Here is a 15,238-nt window from a genome sequence, read left to right as displayed (position 1 = left end):
TGGCCGTACTGTCCGTTGGTCCAAAAAATGTTCGAGGCAGAAAGCTGAGTGCAGCCTTGAGCCCAGAGCAGCCCTGGGCTTCACTCAAGTGTGAAACAGCCAAGCCAGTCACACGGCTTCCATTGCATTTGAAACAAAAGCAGAAGCCCTTCTGTTGTTTTGTCTTCTGTTTCCCTTGGAAAACCCACAGATGCTGTGCAAAGATCACAGGCCAAGCCAGGGGAGAAGGGGTAAGAGAAAGGGAGCTGAATGAATGGTCTGCCCTGCCCGCTTATTTGCAGAGTTCACTGAGCTCCCTACAGTAAGGGACTGAGGATTTTCACAGGGAAATTACTTAATTTTCTGCCATTTCCTGCATGCCAGAGTTGAATTTAGAAGGAAGAATCAGGTGGGGTTAGATTTGCAAGTTGGGGGATATGAGAAGGTACTGGCCTGGCCCTATTATCTCTGTCTCTTTTTAAATAGCTCTATTCAGCTATTGACATACAATAAACTGCACATATTTAAAGTGTATAATTTGAGGGGCACCTGGGTGGCTCAGTCGGTAGAGCGTCTGACTCTTGGTTTTGGCCCAGGTCATGATTTCAGGGTCGTGGGATCGAGCCTCACGTCGGCTGAGTTGGGCTCTGTGTCCCTCTCTACACTCAGCATGGAGCCTGTTTGGGATTCTCTTCCCCCTCTGTCCCGCCCTGCTCACGCTCCTTCTGTCTCTCTCTCAAAGAAAAAAAAGGTATACGATTTGGGGGCGCCTGGGTGACACAGCGGTTAAGCGTCTGCCTTCGGCTCAGGGCGTGATCCCTGCGTTATGGGATCGAGCCCCACATCAGGCTCCTCCAATATGAGCCTGCTTCTTCCTCTCCCAGTCCCCCTGCTTGTGTTCCCTCTCGCTGGCTGTCTCTATCTCTGTCAAATAAATAAATAAAATCTTAAAAAAAAAAAGGTATACGATTTGATAAGTTCTGATATATATGCATATGTACATATACAGGTATGTATGGATATATATGTGTGTGTACATACGCCTATATATGCACATACGGACGTGTAGGTGTAGACGTGTGTGTGTGTGTGTCCATGAAATGATCACATTTAAGACTGGAAGTATCCACACCCATTTGTAATCTCTCCTTCTCACCCTGCTTCACCCCCCCTTATCTTTTTTCTGCCATAAATTAGTCTTCATTTTTATAATTTTATATAAACGGGATCAAATACTATATACTCTTTCTGTCTGGCTTTTTTTGCTCACAGGATTGTCTCAAGATTTATCCATGTTGTTGCTTGGATCAATAGTTTATTCCTTTTAATGCAGAGTAGCGTTCCATTGTGTGCGTATGTGACAGTTTGCTCACCCATTCACCTGTTGACGAATATTTGTGTTGTTTTTGGCTACTACAAATAAAGCATCTGTGAACGTTCATGTACAAGTCTTTGTGTGGACAGAATGCTTTTACTCTCTTGGGCAAATATTTAGGAGTGGAATGGCAGCGTAGAAGTTTGTTTGACTTTTTAAAGAAACCTCCAGATGTTTCCCATAGGAGCTGTACCATTTCACAATCCCACCAGCGGTGTATGAGTGGTCCTAACCCAATTGCTCCACCTAGACTCGGTATGTCAATCTTTTCATTTTAGCCATTTTTTTTAAAGATTTTATTTATTTATTTGACAGAGACAGCCAGCGAGAGAGGGAACACAAGCAGGGGGAGTGGGAGAGGAAGAAGCAGGCTCCCAGTGGAGGAGCCTGGTGTGGGGCTCAATCCCAGAACGCTGGGATCACGCCCTGAGCCGAAGGCAGACGGTTAAAGACTGCGCCACCCAGGCGCCCTAGCCATTTTTTTTTTAAGCCATTCTTTTCAGCGCAAGGCTTGATCTCATGACCCTGAGATCAAGACCTGAGCTGAGATCAAGAGTTGGATGCTTAACCTACTGAGCCACCCATTTTAGCCATTCTAATAGGGGCGTAGTGGTGTCTCAGTATGGTGTTAGATTGCATTTCCCTTATGACTAATGACGTTGAGCATTTTCATGTAGCTATCTGATATCCGTATATCTTACTTGATGAAGCAGCTGTTCAAATGTTTTGCCCATTTAAAAAGTTGAGTTCTTTGTTTTCTTAGTAATGAATTCTAAGCATTCTTTTTATATTCTGGATCAAAATCCTCTGTCAGATATATGCTTTGCAAATATTTTTTCCCAATCTGTACTTAAATGGCATCTTTCAAACAACAGAAATTTAAAAATTTCACTAAGTCCAATTTATCCCTTTTTTGAAGTATTATGCTATTGTGGTTAGACCTAAGGAATCTTTGCCTAAGCCAAGGTCACAAGGACATTTTCTCCTTGTAGTTTTATAGTTTTAGATATTATATTTAGGTCTATGATCCATTTTGAGCCAACTTTTGTATGTGGTGTAAGGTGTGCATTGACCTTCTTTTTTTTTTTGCAAATAGATATCCAATTATTCCAGTCCCATTTGCTGAAAAGATTATTCTTTCTCCGCTGCATTGCCTTTGCATTCTTGTCAAAAATCAGTTAAATATAGGGTCTATTTCTGGATTGTCCATTTTCTATTTTGTTCCATTTATCTCTCTCTTTTTTTTTTTTTGGTCTTTGTGCCAGTACTGTAGTCAGTGCCTTTATTACTATAGATTTAAAATAAGTTTTGAAATCAGAAAGTGTTAGTTTTCCAATGTTGTTCTTTTTTAAAATTGTTTTGGTGATTCTAGGTACTTTGCATCTCAATATGAATTTTAGATTGGCTTGTCAATTTCAACAAAATGTGTGCTGGGATTTTGATTGAGATTGGGATGAATCTAGAGACAAATTTAGGGAGAAATGACATCTTGATAGTACAGACTCTTCCAAACCATGAATATGAATATTCACCCATTTGTTTTGGTCTTCTCTAATTTCTCTCATCAATATTTTGAAGCTTTCTATATACAGATGTTACACATTTTTGTCAGCTGTATCCCCAAGTATTTCATATTTTTGATGCTATTGTAAATGGTATTTTTATTTCAATTTCAAGTTTTTGTCATTGCTGTACAGAAATACAATTGATTTTTGTAGAGAAAGCTTGTATCTCTTAACCTTGTCAAACTCACTTATTAGTTCGAGTAGCTTTTTGTGAATTTCACCAGAATTTCTACATAGACAATCATGTCGCCTGGGAATAAAGATGATTTTACTTTTTCCATGTCCAATCTGGACTTTTTTTTTCTTTTCTTGCCTCAGTGAACTGGCTAGAATCTCCAACACAATGTTAGATAGAAACATTAAGAGTAGACATTCTTGTCTTTTTCTTGATCATAGGGGGAAAGCATCTGGCTTATTACCATTAAGTGTGATATTAGCTGTTGGTTTTTTGTAGATGCCCTTTTTCAGGTTGGGCAAACTCCTTCCTATTCCTGGTTTTCTGAGAGTTCTTATCAGGAGTGGACATAGGGTTTTGTCAAATGCTTTTTCTGCATCTCCTGAGATGATCATAAGGTTTATCTCTTTTAACTTGTTAATATGGTGAATTACGTTGTTGATTTTCAAATGTTAAACCATTTTCTCATTCCTGAGATAGAACTCCACTTGGTCAAGATGTATTTATTCTTTTTATATATGGTGTTGGATTCAATCTGCTAAAATTTCCTAAAGAATTTTTGCATCTATGTTCATGAGTGATATTGCCTGACTTTTTCTTTTCTTGTAATGTCTTTGTCCAGTTTTGGTAGCAGGTAATCCTGGCCTCGTAGACTATGTTAGGACGTATTTCATATTATTCTGTTTTCTGGAAAGTTTGCGTAGAACTGGTGTTAGTTTTTCTTCAAATATTTGTAGTATTCATCAATACAGCCATCTGGGCCTTGAGTTTTCTTGTAGGAAGGGTTGTCACCGTCAGTTCAATTTCTTCAGTTGTGTTACCTATTTTACCTATTTCCTCTCAAGTGAGCTTTGATATTTAGTGATTTTTAAGGAATTTGTCCATGTCATCTAAATTGTCAAATTTATTGGCATAGAATTGTTCATAACATTCTCTTAGCCTTTTAATGTCTATAGAATTTGTAATATGTCACCTCTCAAATTTCTGATATTAAATTTGTGTCTTCTCACTTTATTGATCTTCTTTAAAAGCGAGCTTTTATTTTTGTTAATTTTCTGTATTGTTTTTCTGTTTTCTATTTCATTGATTTCTGCTCAGGCTCTTTGTATTTTTCTCCTTACTTTGGGTATAATTTGCTCTTCTCTTTCTAGTTTCTTAAAGTAGAACCTGAGGCCATTGATTTGAAATCTTTCTTCTCTTCTAATGTGTGTGTCTAGATAAATTTTTTCCCTGAGTAGTATTTTAGCAATATCCTACCAAATTTGATATATTGTGCTTTTATTTTCACTTAGTTCAAAATTCTTTTTCAGGGGTACCTGGGTGGCTCAGTCCTTAAGCGTCTGCCTTCAGCTCAGAGCCTGATCCCCGCGTTATGGGATCAAGCCCTATGTCAGGCTCTTCCGCTGGGAGCCTGCTTCTTCCTCTCCCACTCCCCCTGCTTGTGTTCCCTCTCTCGCTGGCTGTCTCTCTCTCAAATAAATAAATAAAATCTTAAAAAAAATACTTTTTCATTTTCCTTTCTTTTTCTTCTTTGACCCATGAGTTATTTATAAGTCTGTTATGTAGTTTTCACATATTTGGGGATATTCTAGAGGTCTTTCTGTTATTGGTTCTAATGTAATTCCCTGTGGTTAAAGTACATACTTTATATGACTTGAATACTTTAAAATTTATTGAAACTTGTTTTGTGGACCAGACTATGGACTGTCTTGGTAAATACTCCATGTGCACTTGAAAAGGAAATACATTGAGCTTTCGTTGGGTCGAGTACTCTACAAATGTCAATTAGGTCAAGATCGTTGACAGCGTTGTTTACTTCTGTATCTTTGCTGATTTCAGTCTACTTGTTTTATTAATTATTGATAGAGGATATCGGAAATCTTTGAATGTGACCGTAGGTTTGTCTATTTCTCCTTGCAGTTCTATCATTTTTTGCCTCATGCATTTTAAAGCCCTATTATTAGTTGTGTAAATATTTAGGATTATTATTATCTTATTGGTGAATTGATTTCTTTATCATTATGAATTACTTTCTTTATTCTCATTAATATTCTTTGTTCTAGAATGGACTCTGCCTGGTATTAATATTCAGCTTTCTCCTGGCTAATATTAACGTGGTATATATTTTTCTAACCTTTTGCTTTTAACTGATTTGTGTCATATAATGTTTAAGCTATACTTCCTGTAGGGAGCATATAGTTGGGTTTCCTCAACTTGGAGAGTCTGCCAGCCTCTGCCTGGATTTCCCTTCCCTCTTTCATAGCTTAAAAACTCTCTAGGCAATAATAGGGCTCCTTTTGTTTGTTTCCCATCTGTCACAAACAGGCTTTGGGCTAGGGTGAAGTGAGTAAGGTCCCTGGGGTACAAAATTTAAGAAGATAATCACTCTTCAATGCACAGTTTTCAGGATGGATTTCTCTTTAAATATTTACCTTAGATGTCTCACCCTTAAGACACTCACTTTCAGAGTTGTGCAAGGACAGGGCTAGTACCTGAGAGTAAATGTCTCCTTTAGTTTTGCACTTTAGGAACCTCCTCCAGCTCACCCTAGTCCTGACCCTGCTGAGGGATCACTGTCCTTCACTGCCTGATGTCCAGTGTCCTAGAAAGAATTTTTAAAAATATATTTTGTTTGGATTTTCTATTATTTCACTTGGAAAAGTTAATTCAGTCCCTGTTACTCCATCTTTTCTGGAAATGGAAGTCTGAACTTATTCTTTATGAGATAAAAATCCCACATATAGAGCTATCTGATTGAAATACAAATGTTTTTAGGCTTCCCTGCAAAGAATTCAGCCAAAAATTGGTCTTCTTTTATTCAACAGACAATGAGCACTGACTATATACTATATTCTGGGCTAGGAACTGGGGTTAACATCAAATAAGACATGGTGCCTATCTGGCAGTTGCTCATAGCTGGCTGCTTTAGAACTACTAGATTGGCTCTCTCCCATCACCTGTGACATGGGTCAGGAAGGCAGAGAGCCAGAAAAAGTCAGACCCAGAACTGAGAGATCATCTCTCCTAATTGCCTGGCCCAGAATGGCTCAGAGGCTTAAGCTCACATAAGTGGTCAGCAGTCGTTGATTGCTATATAGTCTATTTTGAGGGAAAGGAGGTCGGACCTAACCCAAAATACCCTCCTTTACTGCCAGTTACCATAAGTAAAATCCCACCATTTGAGGCTCATTCATTAACAGTGGGGATCATGTCTTATTCAGGTTTGCATTTTTCAGTGTTAGCTTAGAGCCTGCTAAAGGGTAACTGATAGATGAGAATGAATGAATGAATGAATGAATGAATGAATGAATGATAATGTTAAAATGATGAATATGCCTCTGGAAGGTGACTTAGGCTATTATCTGTTGGTGATTAGTAGACCATTAAGAGTAAGCCCACAGTTGGGACCCATGATAGGAAGGCGATACGGTATAGTACATAAGGTCTCTAACTATACTAGACCTTGATCCAAGTTGCTTAACCTTTCCTAAACTCAGTTTCCTCCTCTGTATGATGGGAATCCTAATCATGCTTACCTAACAGGGGGCTATCAGGTTCTATCAGAATGAAGTATGTTAGGGGGCTGACAAGAGCAAACCCTCAAGGAATGACAGGTGTTATTAGTCCAGTCTTCTGGGAAGAGCAGGTGGGAATGGGGTAGGGGCTCCTGGAGGGCAGAGACCTTGAGACAGTCCTGGCTAGGTAGCAGGAAGACACAGACAGTTCTGCTCACACTGTGCATTTATGGACGCTCAGATGTTACCACTGTTATTATCCCAAAGCCATTCCTAAGCTCAGAGTTGCACATAGATGTTCCGGGCAATGCACATAAGCTGTGCAGAAACAGCCCCCACTCTCTTGGGACTTATAACTAAGGCAGTTAGTTCTCTTTGGGGAAGAGAGAGTAGAAATGTTAAATCTGTCTACGATTAGGTAATGGCGAGTTCACACTACGTAGGGATGAAGAGAAACACTCGATTCTGGAGGGAGGGCCTTGTCGGAGGAGTCAGATGGGGGCCCATTGTCCCACCCAAGTGGAGTGAGGAGGTGAAGTCTGCTGTACCTTGTCAGGGCTCTGTTACACAGAGTGCATTCCTAAGGCCGGGGGTGGTCTTCTAGTTCTGGGCCCACAGCTCCCGACACATCTGGCAGGTGGAAAATGTTGGCTGAAATCATAGATTACTTTGGACTTACAATGTAACTGAGCCAGAACCCTGGGCTCTGTTAATCAGACAAATTCACCTGCTGATACAGTGATTTTCCACCTTTTTTCTGAGCATGGCACAGGAGATATGATTTAGAACTTCATTTTCTGCATTTCCCCAAAATGCATTATAGTGTGTATCTATATTTTAACATTCAAATACTGTCATATACTGAAAATGTGGACCTAGCCTACTTCCAAAAAGTCTTCAAATAAAAAACTCCAAGGATTTTGATACTACCTTTCATCACATTAACCCAATTTTTTTGTTAATAACAATTTCTTCTGTTGAAATTTCATAGACTTACAGACAGTCAGAGGTAGAAGGGACCTTAAAGACAAATAGGTCCAGTCTTGTCATTACACAGATGAGGAAACCAAGACCAGACAGGTACCGACTTGTTCAAGGTCACTAAAGTAGCAGCAGAGTCCAGACTAGAGGCGGGTTTCTGCAGACTTTCTTCCATAGCATCACATCACAATGCACCCTCTGAAAAAACTCCTGGAAGGGCTTTCCAAATAAGATCAGTGCATATGCTTTGTGAATCTGTGTTGGCCTGGCAAGTCCAGTAGAACAGGAAGCTCCTTGAGGCCCTGGCGCACCTCCCTCCATCCATCCGCTCTCATCTGCAGGCTCCTGGGCCCCGCAGAGGTCTGCAGCATGAGCTAAGAGCTCACCAAGAACTTGTCGATTGTGAATGACCTAGGAGATGCTGCATCTGAGTGAGGAGGGCTCTCCACCCTTGGGAATGCTGAAGTGCCTGGACAATGGAGGATAAAGAGCCAAGACAAGTTCGATGAATTCGGATTTAAATCTCCATTTTTAAATTAGCTTGCTGTTTGGCCTTGGTCAAGTCACTCCAATCTCTGAACATCAATAACATGACGATGATAATATCTATCTCAGAAGGATGTGCGAAATAAACGAGAAAATGTATATAGGAGACCAAGGCATGGTGCGTGCCTCCGAGTAAACACTCAATGAGTCGTAGCTGGTCTATCAGGATCTGCCTTGTTGCTGTTAGTTTAAATGGGGAGAAGTCGTTTTTAGGCTTCTTCTACCCACCTCTTTTCAATCTGGAAATGTCTGGGTTTTTCCCCCCTCTTCTTTCTTTGATGGGCTGGCTGATCTATTATTGATCACAGCACATTTCCCCTTGTCCTGACCTTCTGCTAATGAGGAGGTGGTTGCTAAGAGAGGCCAGGCACACCTCATTCCATCCACACCACACCCACTTGTCTCTCTCATCTTCTGCGTTCAGGTTCCGCAAAGACTTGAAGATATTGACTAACCCAGATGGCTACCCCTGACAGGAGAGTGGTCCCTAGACCCCAGAGACCTGGCCAGGGTCCAAAGGAGAGCGGGGACTGCCTGGGTCCCCTGGAGCTGGCCATGCGGAACAAGGCACGGGAATTCTTTCAGACCTGCGACACAGAAGGCAAGGGCTTCATCGCCAGGAGGGACATGCAGGTAAGAGGCCTCCCCACCTAGAATGCCAAATGGCATGGGTCTTCCTGTCTTGGGATAGGACCTACCCCACTGGGGGCAGAAAAAGATGCTATCTACTCTTCCCTGGAAGGAGGGGTCAGCCCGAACTCTACTGGGAGCCAGATTTCCTGGGTTCGTTCCCTTTCTGGCCTTTGCTTGCCGTCAAACTCAGAGATTGTTTCCCCTCTCTGACTCAGTAACTCCCAGGACTGTGGAAAATGGCAATAGCGATATAAGGGACTTGAGTAAGACATGGCAAGAACCTTCTGGGACAAAGTAGAAAGGCGCCAGTGTGTGGCTTCACCACAGAGCCCCAAGCTCTGCCAGGGTGCTGTGTGTGCCTTCCAAGCAGGCCCAGTGGCAGGTGCCAACAGCCGGAGAGAAAGGCACTTCTGGAGCTCCTCTTCTCTGTTCCTCGCCCTCACACCTGACCGCACTCAACCCCTTGTCATTATGTCCCGAGAGAGAGACTGCAGAACCCAGTGCACACCATTGCCTAGCGCAGGGCTCAGCAAACTCTCTATAACAGGCTGGAGAATAAGGATTTGAGGTCCCGTGGGCCACGTGCACCACCACGACTGCTCACCACCATGTTGCCGGTCGAGGGCCACAGGCAGCATGTAAACAGATGAGCTCAGCTCCGTTCTGATAAAACTTTATTTATGGACACTGAAATTTGAATTTTGTATGATTTTTGTGTGCCACCAAATATTCTTCTTCTGCTTTTTTTCAAACATTTACCATTATATTGTACACCTGAAACTGATACATGGTATGTTAATTATACTTGAATAAAAAATTATTAAAAATGTAAAAGCTATTCTTAGTTCACTGTCCATAAAAAACCGGTGGTGGGTCCGATGTATAACCCAGGGGCCTAGTTTTGCCACCCCCTGGTCTAGTGCCTTTCCACCATTCGTGTCGAAGGCTTCCTCCCGGGGTCTCACTTAGGTCCCTAATGATTTCATCTGACGTGAGTAAATAAAATGTGTCTTCAACCAGAACATGCTGGGAGCAACCCTTCTGCAGCCTATCCATCATTCACTTTGTCAAGAGCATTTCGGGGAAATACATAGCCGAGCAGTTGGAAGGGAAGTCTTGCAATGGTCAAGTTCTCTTTTCTTAAATTAGGCTTTTCAGAATACACTAAGGTTGGGCAGGGGACTGTAGACCTTGGTGGGCACCAGCCCCGTGTGGGCTTGCATGTGGGACCTGTGAAGAGCGGAGCCTTGTGACCTGGCTGAAAGGTGGCAGGTCTTTCTCTGCCCGGCCCCAGAGGATGGTGTTTTCAGGCTTGGGGTGTTCCCAGAGCTCTTCCACTGTACAGTAGCTGCACAAATTGAGGGAAAAGACCTGAAGGACAGGGCCCGCTTAGCCCGCAAGTGAGCTTGGAACACCCTTGTAGTTGACCGCCCAGTTCATTTCTGTCATGGACACTCATTTCCCAAGTCGCACTCCCCAAGGAAGGCTAGACTCAGTGCACTTTGAGGAAACCTTGGAGCCACCCTGTCTGTGAACTTCGTAATTGTCCTTTGTAGGTCTGCGGTAGGGGTGGTTGGTGGCGGCGGTTTTCACGGTGTGCTTAACGCTTGACCATCCCTTCTGAAGAGAAAAGGGAGTTCACATTTACCGAGGGTCAACTCTGGGCCACAGCGTGGTGCAACTCAGCACCTCTGCTCTGTATAGATCCCAATTAACCGTCTCTGAAGCCCACTCTTTCATGAAGGGAGGAAGAGCCACGGTGAATTTAAGGTATCAGTTATACGACAGCGTACGTATTAGACCCGGGAGGGGTCCTCACGTCGGGTTCCAGAGATAGCACCTCAGCTGCGTTCCTCCTCAGTCCTCGCTCCGACCCAGGCAGGAGGAGAGGGGGTAGACATCCTACCTGGTAGATGCTGCGGCATCCGTGACATTTGCTTCTACCAGCTCCTTTTTTCCTGAAGCTTCTGTGTACCTGTGGACAGTGAAGCTTTGGAAGTTTTCATTCTTTAGGCTGAGAAAGGGCCATCCAGAGCACTTAGCACTGTCTTTGCTGCTTTCCCTGGTCCTGTCTGGGGGAAGATGGGCTGGAAAGAGGTAAGTGGAGTATGAGTAACCCACTCATAGCCAGCCCTGGGCTCTCTGTGGAAACCCCACGTGCCCCTTGCTTGTCCCGGGCAGAACCTACAGACATCTGTCTGTTGCTCGTCACTCCCTCACAGAGCTGCTTTGGTGGGTGGTCAGCTCCTCACACCCGGCTGCCATCGCCTTGCTCACCCTCAGCTGCCAGCCCAGCCTCATGGGAACCGGAAGGAGAAGAGCTCAGAAGGTGCACGGGCACACAGATTCAGCCCCCAGGAAAGGCCCTTTGAAGCAGGGAATGGCTCTCAAGGGAGGAGAGGCCGTAAGCCACATGGCAGGGCAAACCTAAGGGCTGGAAGGGGCGGGTGGAGAAGCAGAGTTAGAATAAGACGGTGGGGAGGGTCTTGCTCTCCTTTTGGAAAAGGAATGAGACAGTTAAGCACCCCCCTAGAGCAGGGACCGCAGAAGGGAAGGAGCAGGGTCTGGGAGAAGCTTTTTCCTCTGGGGACCCTGGAGAAACGTGGAGGAACCCAAGCAGGCCGCACTGAGGGCAGGGGCGCAGGCCCTATGCTTGGGCTCCATGTGCAGACATTCTCCTATAGGGTCGGCGGATGGCAGGACCAACCTGTGTGAACAGACCGTAAGCAGCTGAGAAACCTCAGCTCCAGCCATGGCCCCTCAGACCTCACTCTGCCCTCCACGAGGAACCTCTCTGGGTTTCATGGCGATCACTCCAGGCAGAAATGAGGTGAAGACTGCTTTGTGGGGTGATGTCTGGTGCAGTCCTCTAGACAAGCAGAGTCATGGGGCTGAGGGCCCCAAGAGGAAGTCAGTCCTGCCTCCAAGGGACAGAGAGACATGAGAAGCCAAGCTGGAAGGGCATGAAAGGAACTCCTTCAGCCCAGAGAGGGAGATGGTGTCAGCATGGGCCGGAGATCTCTCTGAAGAAACCTAGAGCCTCAAAAACCCCATTTCCTTGATTTTTCAGAGTGAAATGAATACCTACCAATGCCAAGCACCTGCCTCCCAACACTGCTTAGAGTTCGTAGACTAGCCAAGCTGTTAAGAATCATCTAGAGTTGACAAACCAACCAAATAGTGCCTATTTGTGCAAATAAAGTTTTATTGGAACGCAGCTGTGCTCCTTCATTTAGAAAGTGTCCCTGGCAGCTTCGGGCTACAGCGGCAGAGCTGAAGCGCTGTGACAAGGACCAAGGGGCCTGCACAGCCTAAAATACGTACTATCCAGTCCTTCACAGAAAAAGTTAGATGATTCCTGGTTTAGGTTAACAAGACTTTCTAGGATTTTTGTAGCAAATTGAACCGAATTTTAACCCTGAATCTGCAACTTGGTAGCATGTGAATTTGTGTGTCTCTAGGCCCTAGGCCACAGTTCCTCATCTGTGAATTATTTATAGTGCCTCCCGCGTTAGAAGAGAATTAAATGAATGTATGCACATAGAGCACTTGGCCCTGAGACGGGGACCTGGAAATCCCTCCATAAATATCTGTGTGTGTGTGTGTGTGTGTGTGTGTGTGTGTGTGTGTGTGTGTTGGGAGTGGGGGATGGGGACTCACACCCCATGTCTTATCTCAGTCCTCGATGTCCTCCACACTGTGATTTTTTAAATTGTGGCAAAATACACATAAAATTTACCATCTGAACCATTTATAAGTATACAGCTCAGTGGCATTAAGTACATTCCTGTTGTTATGCAACCATCACCACCATCATCTCTAGAACTGTTAGTATCTTCCAAAATGGAAACTCGGTACCCATTAAACACTAACTCCCATTGCCTCCTGCCTGCAGCCCCTGGCAACCACCATTCTACTTTCTGTCTCTATGAATTTGACTATTCTAAGTTCCTCATATAAGTGGGATGACACAGTATCTGTCCTTTTTTTTTTTTTTTAAGATTTTATTTATCTATTTGACAGAGAGAGAGAGAGAGCACAAGCAGGGGTAGCCGCAGGCAGAGGGAGAGGGAGAAGCAGCCCAAGGAGCCTGATGTGGGGCTCAATCCCAGGACCCTGGGATCATGACCTGGGCCAAAGGCAGACGCCCAACCGACTGAGCCACCCAGGCGCCTCTGGTTTTCTCTTTAATGAGTTTTCCATGGACGTGTTGGAAGCTGTGCACCCATTCACTGTCAGCTGCATGAGGCATGCTACTGGTTGGTGACCAGGAAGGTAGAGGGGTCTGGCTGATGTCTAGCTGAAAACAGCATTGCTCTGTGGTTCTGGGGGTCCCAGCCCTCGGCACTGCTGCTACAGGATTGCTTCCTGTTTCAGGTCCTGGAAAGTGTCCAGTCTGTAAGACCTTGCTGAGAATCAGCAGGTGTGCTGGTCCGAATGGGGAGCCTGAGAGGTCCAGACCAGTGCTCCCTAGGTAAGAGTTCAGGGTCTCCTGCCATCACTCTTAGCCACTCAGTTATTTATTCATTCATTCAACAAGTATCTGAATACTCTTTGTCGGTCAGCACTGAGCTATCTGGGAACATGATGGTGAATGAAAATGAACGGGGTCCCTGTCTCAGAGCTTCCAGTCCACTGAAGGAGCAGACATTCATCAACTAATCGCATCTATCAGTATATAAAATATGAGCTGTTGTGAGACCGATGAAAGAAAGAAATGTGTTTTGGGGGACCTGCACAGCTGGCTTGCCCCGGGGGCTGCCGAGCCTGAATGAGGCAGGAATTCAGAGCCAGCTTGATGGCAGTGGAGGGAGGCAGGCCTTCAAAGAGTGGTGGGGTTTCACAGAGCTCCGGGGGCATGGGGCATGAAGAGGGCGATCTGACTTCTTCCCCATTGCTCCTTCTTCCCCCGCCTGCCCTTCCAGATGGGCGTGGAAGTGAAACAGGATGTGCAAGTGAAACAGGATCTCTGGAAGGCTAGGACGTGGTGCTGCTGGCCAGAGAGACTTTTGGTGGTCGGGGGGTAGGCGGGAATGGTAATGCCCAGGAGGGAATTCTAGAGAGAACTTGGCAGAGGACCATTTGACTATAGCTGAAGCCCTGAATGGGAAATCAGCTCTTCAATCCCAGCGCTGGTCTCCACTGTGACTTTAGGCAAATCTGGAGCCTTGCAGGCTAGCGGATTGGTGAAATGAATCATCTCGTCCCCCCTTCACTCTGCTTACCTCACTTAGTTGAAAATGTAGACAGCACCAGGTGCCCACAAGACAAGACCAGAATGAGTTGGTTTTACGTGGCTCTGCAGGCCCTGAGAACAGAGATAAATAAGAGATGATTATGGTTATTAAGAATGAAGGATTTTTCAAGTAGGGCCAACGAAGAGAGGTTAACACATCTGGCGTGGTGCAGGCCGCAGAGAAGGCTGAAGGAGCACGCAGTACTAATTTGCCGGGACAGGAAGAGTAAAACTATGGGGAGGAGCTAATATTGCTTTCCCCAGGTTCGCTGACAACAGAAAGAGGAAACCAGCTTGCGTTGTAGACCAGAGAGGCTGGGATTCGGTGGTGGAGGATTTGTGTTAGATTCAAGAATGGAGCCTAAAGGTGGGATTTGACAGCTAACAAGAGGAGAGGTCCCCACACATAGGGTGGTTTTGGGAAAGGCAAGTTGAGGGTCCCACCAACCTCTGCAGCCCCCTTGCAGCCCATTTCTAGCTCCAGCGCTGTGTGAGGCACACCACAGATAAGAGCCAGCGATCCCAGGCTGACAGCGGGGAGGGAGGGAGGATTACCCCGAGGAATGGGCCAGAGTCGCTCGGGTTTTCACTCGACCTCCCCTGTGATGCCTTTGGTTTCCGATGGAGCTAATAGGCTTCCTCCTTGCAAAATCGACTCACTCCTCACCCCACATTCTCTTACTGTGGCTTCTGAGACAGCTGGTTTATGGATTGTTGATAAGCCCGAGATTCTTCTGTGTGCTAAGCAGATGCGCTTCTAGACTCCTTGCACACACTCTCACTCCCTTCCTTTCTAAAAAGCTTATTCATATTTAATTCAGTTCTTCTAAATGGCTTCCACATCATCCTATCTTTCCACTTTGTAATGCATCACAGTCTCCCTTAATGCACGACCTGCCAAATTAAACTTTATGGCTTATCAGCAGGAAGATTGCCATAGGATCAAGCCAAGTGTTCTTGCAAGTTATGTTATGGGCTTTCACACCTGCCAGCTCGTTGTCATTGTTCGGATGGGTAGATACCTTCCTTCCTACAGCCCCGTGTTCCTCGTCTTCAGCTGTCAGCCACTTGCACACCCACAATTTCGTGCAGTTGTCCCTTAGGTAACAGGGAGGAAAGGAGAGGGTCAGCTGGGCTATAATGAACTCCACTGGGGAGTCCTCATTTGGAGACTTAGATTATTAGGGTGTAAGAGAACACTTGCTTCAACGATGCAAATCAGCCTTGGCCTGG

At 44.9% G+C, this 15,238-nt stretch overlaps 1 protein-coding gene across 4 annotated transcripts in view; it reads left to right on the top strand.

The window, feature by feature from the left end:
• Nucleotides 1-15,238, top strand: part of CRACR2A (calcium release activated channel regulator 2A) — a 130,975-nt gene that overhangs the window by 44,152 nt on the left and 71,585 nt on the right. For all 4 annotated transcript variants that reach the window (XM_040642053.1, XM_040642051.1, XM_040642052.1 and 1 more), the window contains exon 4: nucleotides 8,561-8,769. In XM_040642053.1, the coding sequence (XP_040497987.1) occupies nucleotides 8,596-8,769 (174 nt within the window). In that variant the 5' untranslated portion in view covers nucleotides 8,561-8,595. The remainder of the gene's footprint in view (nucleotides 1-8,560; nucleotides 8,770-15,238) is intronic.

This window comes from Ursus maritimus, unplaced genomic scaffold (genome assembly GCF_017311325.1).
Source record: "Ursus maritimus isolate PB19 unplaced genomic scaffold, ASM1731132v1 scaffold_26, whole genome shotgun sequence".
Taxonomy (NCBI): Eukaryota; Metazoa; Chordata; class Mammalia; order Carnivora; family Ursidae; genus Ursus; species Ursus maritimus.
The sequence above is the reverse complement of the archived record's forward strand: the minus strand, read 5'-3'. Positions and strand labels throughout refer to the sequence as shown.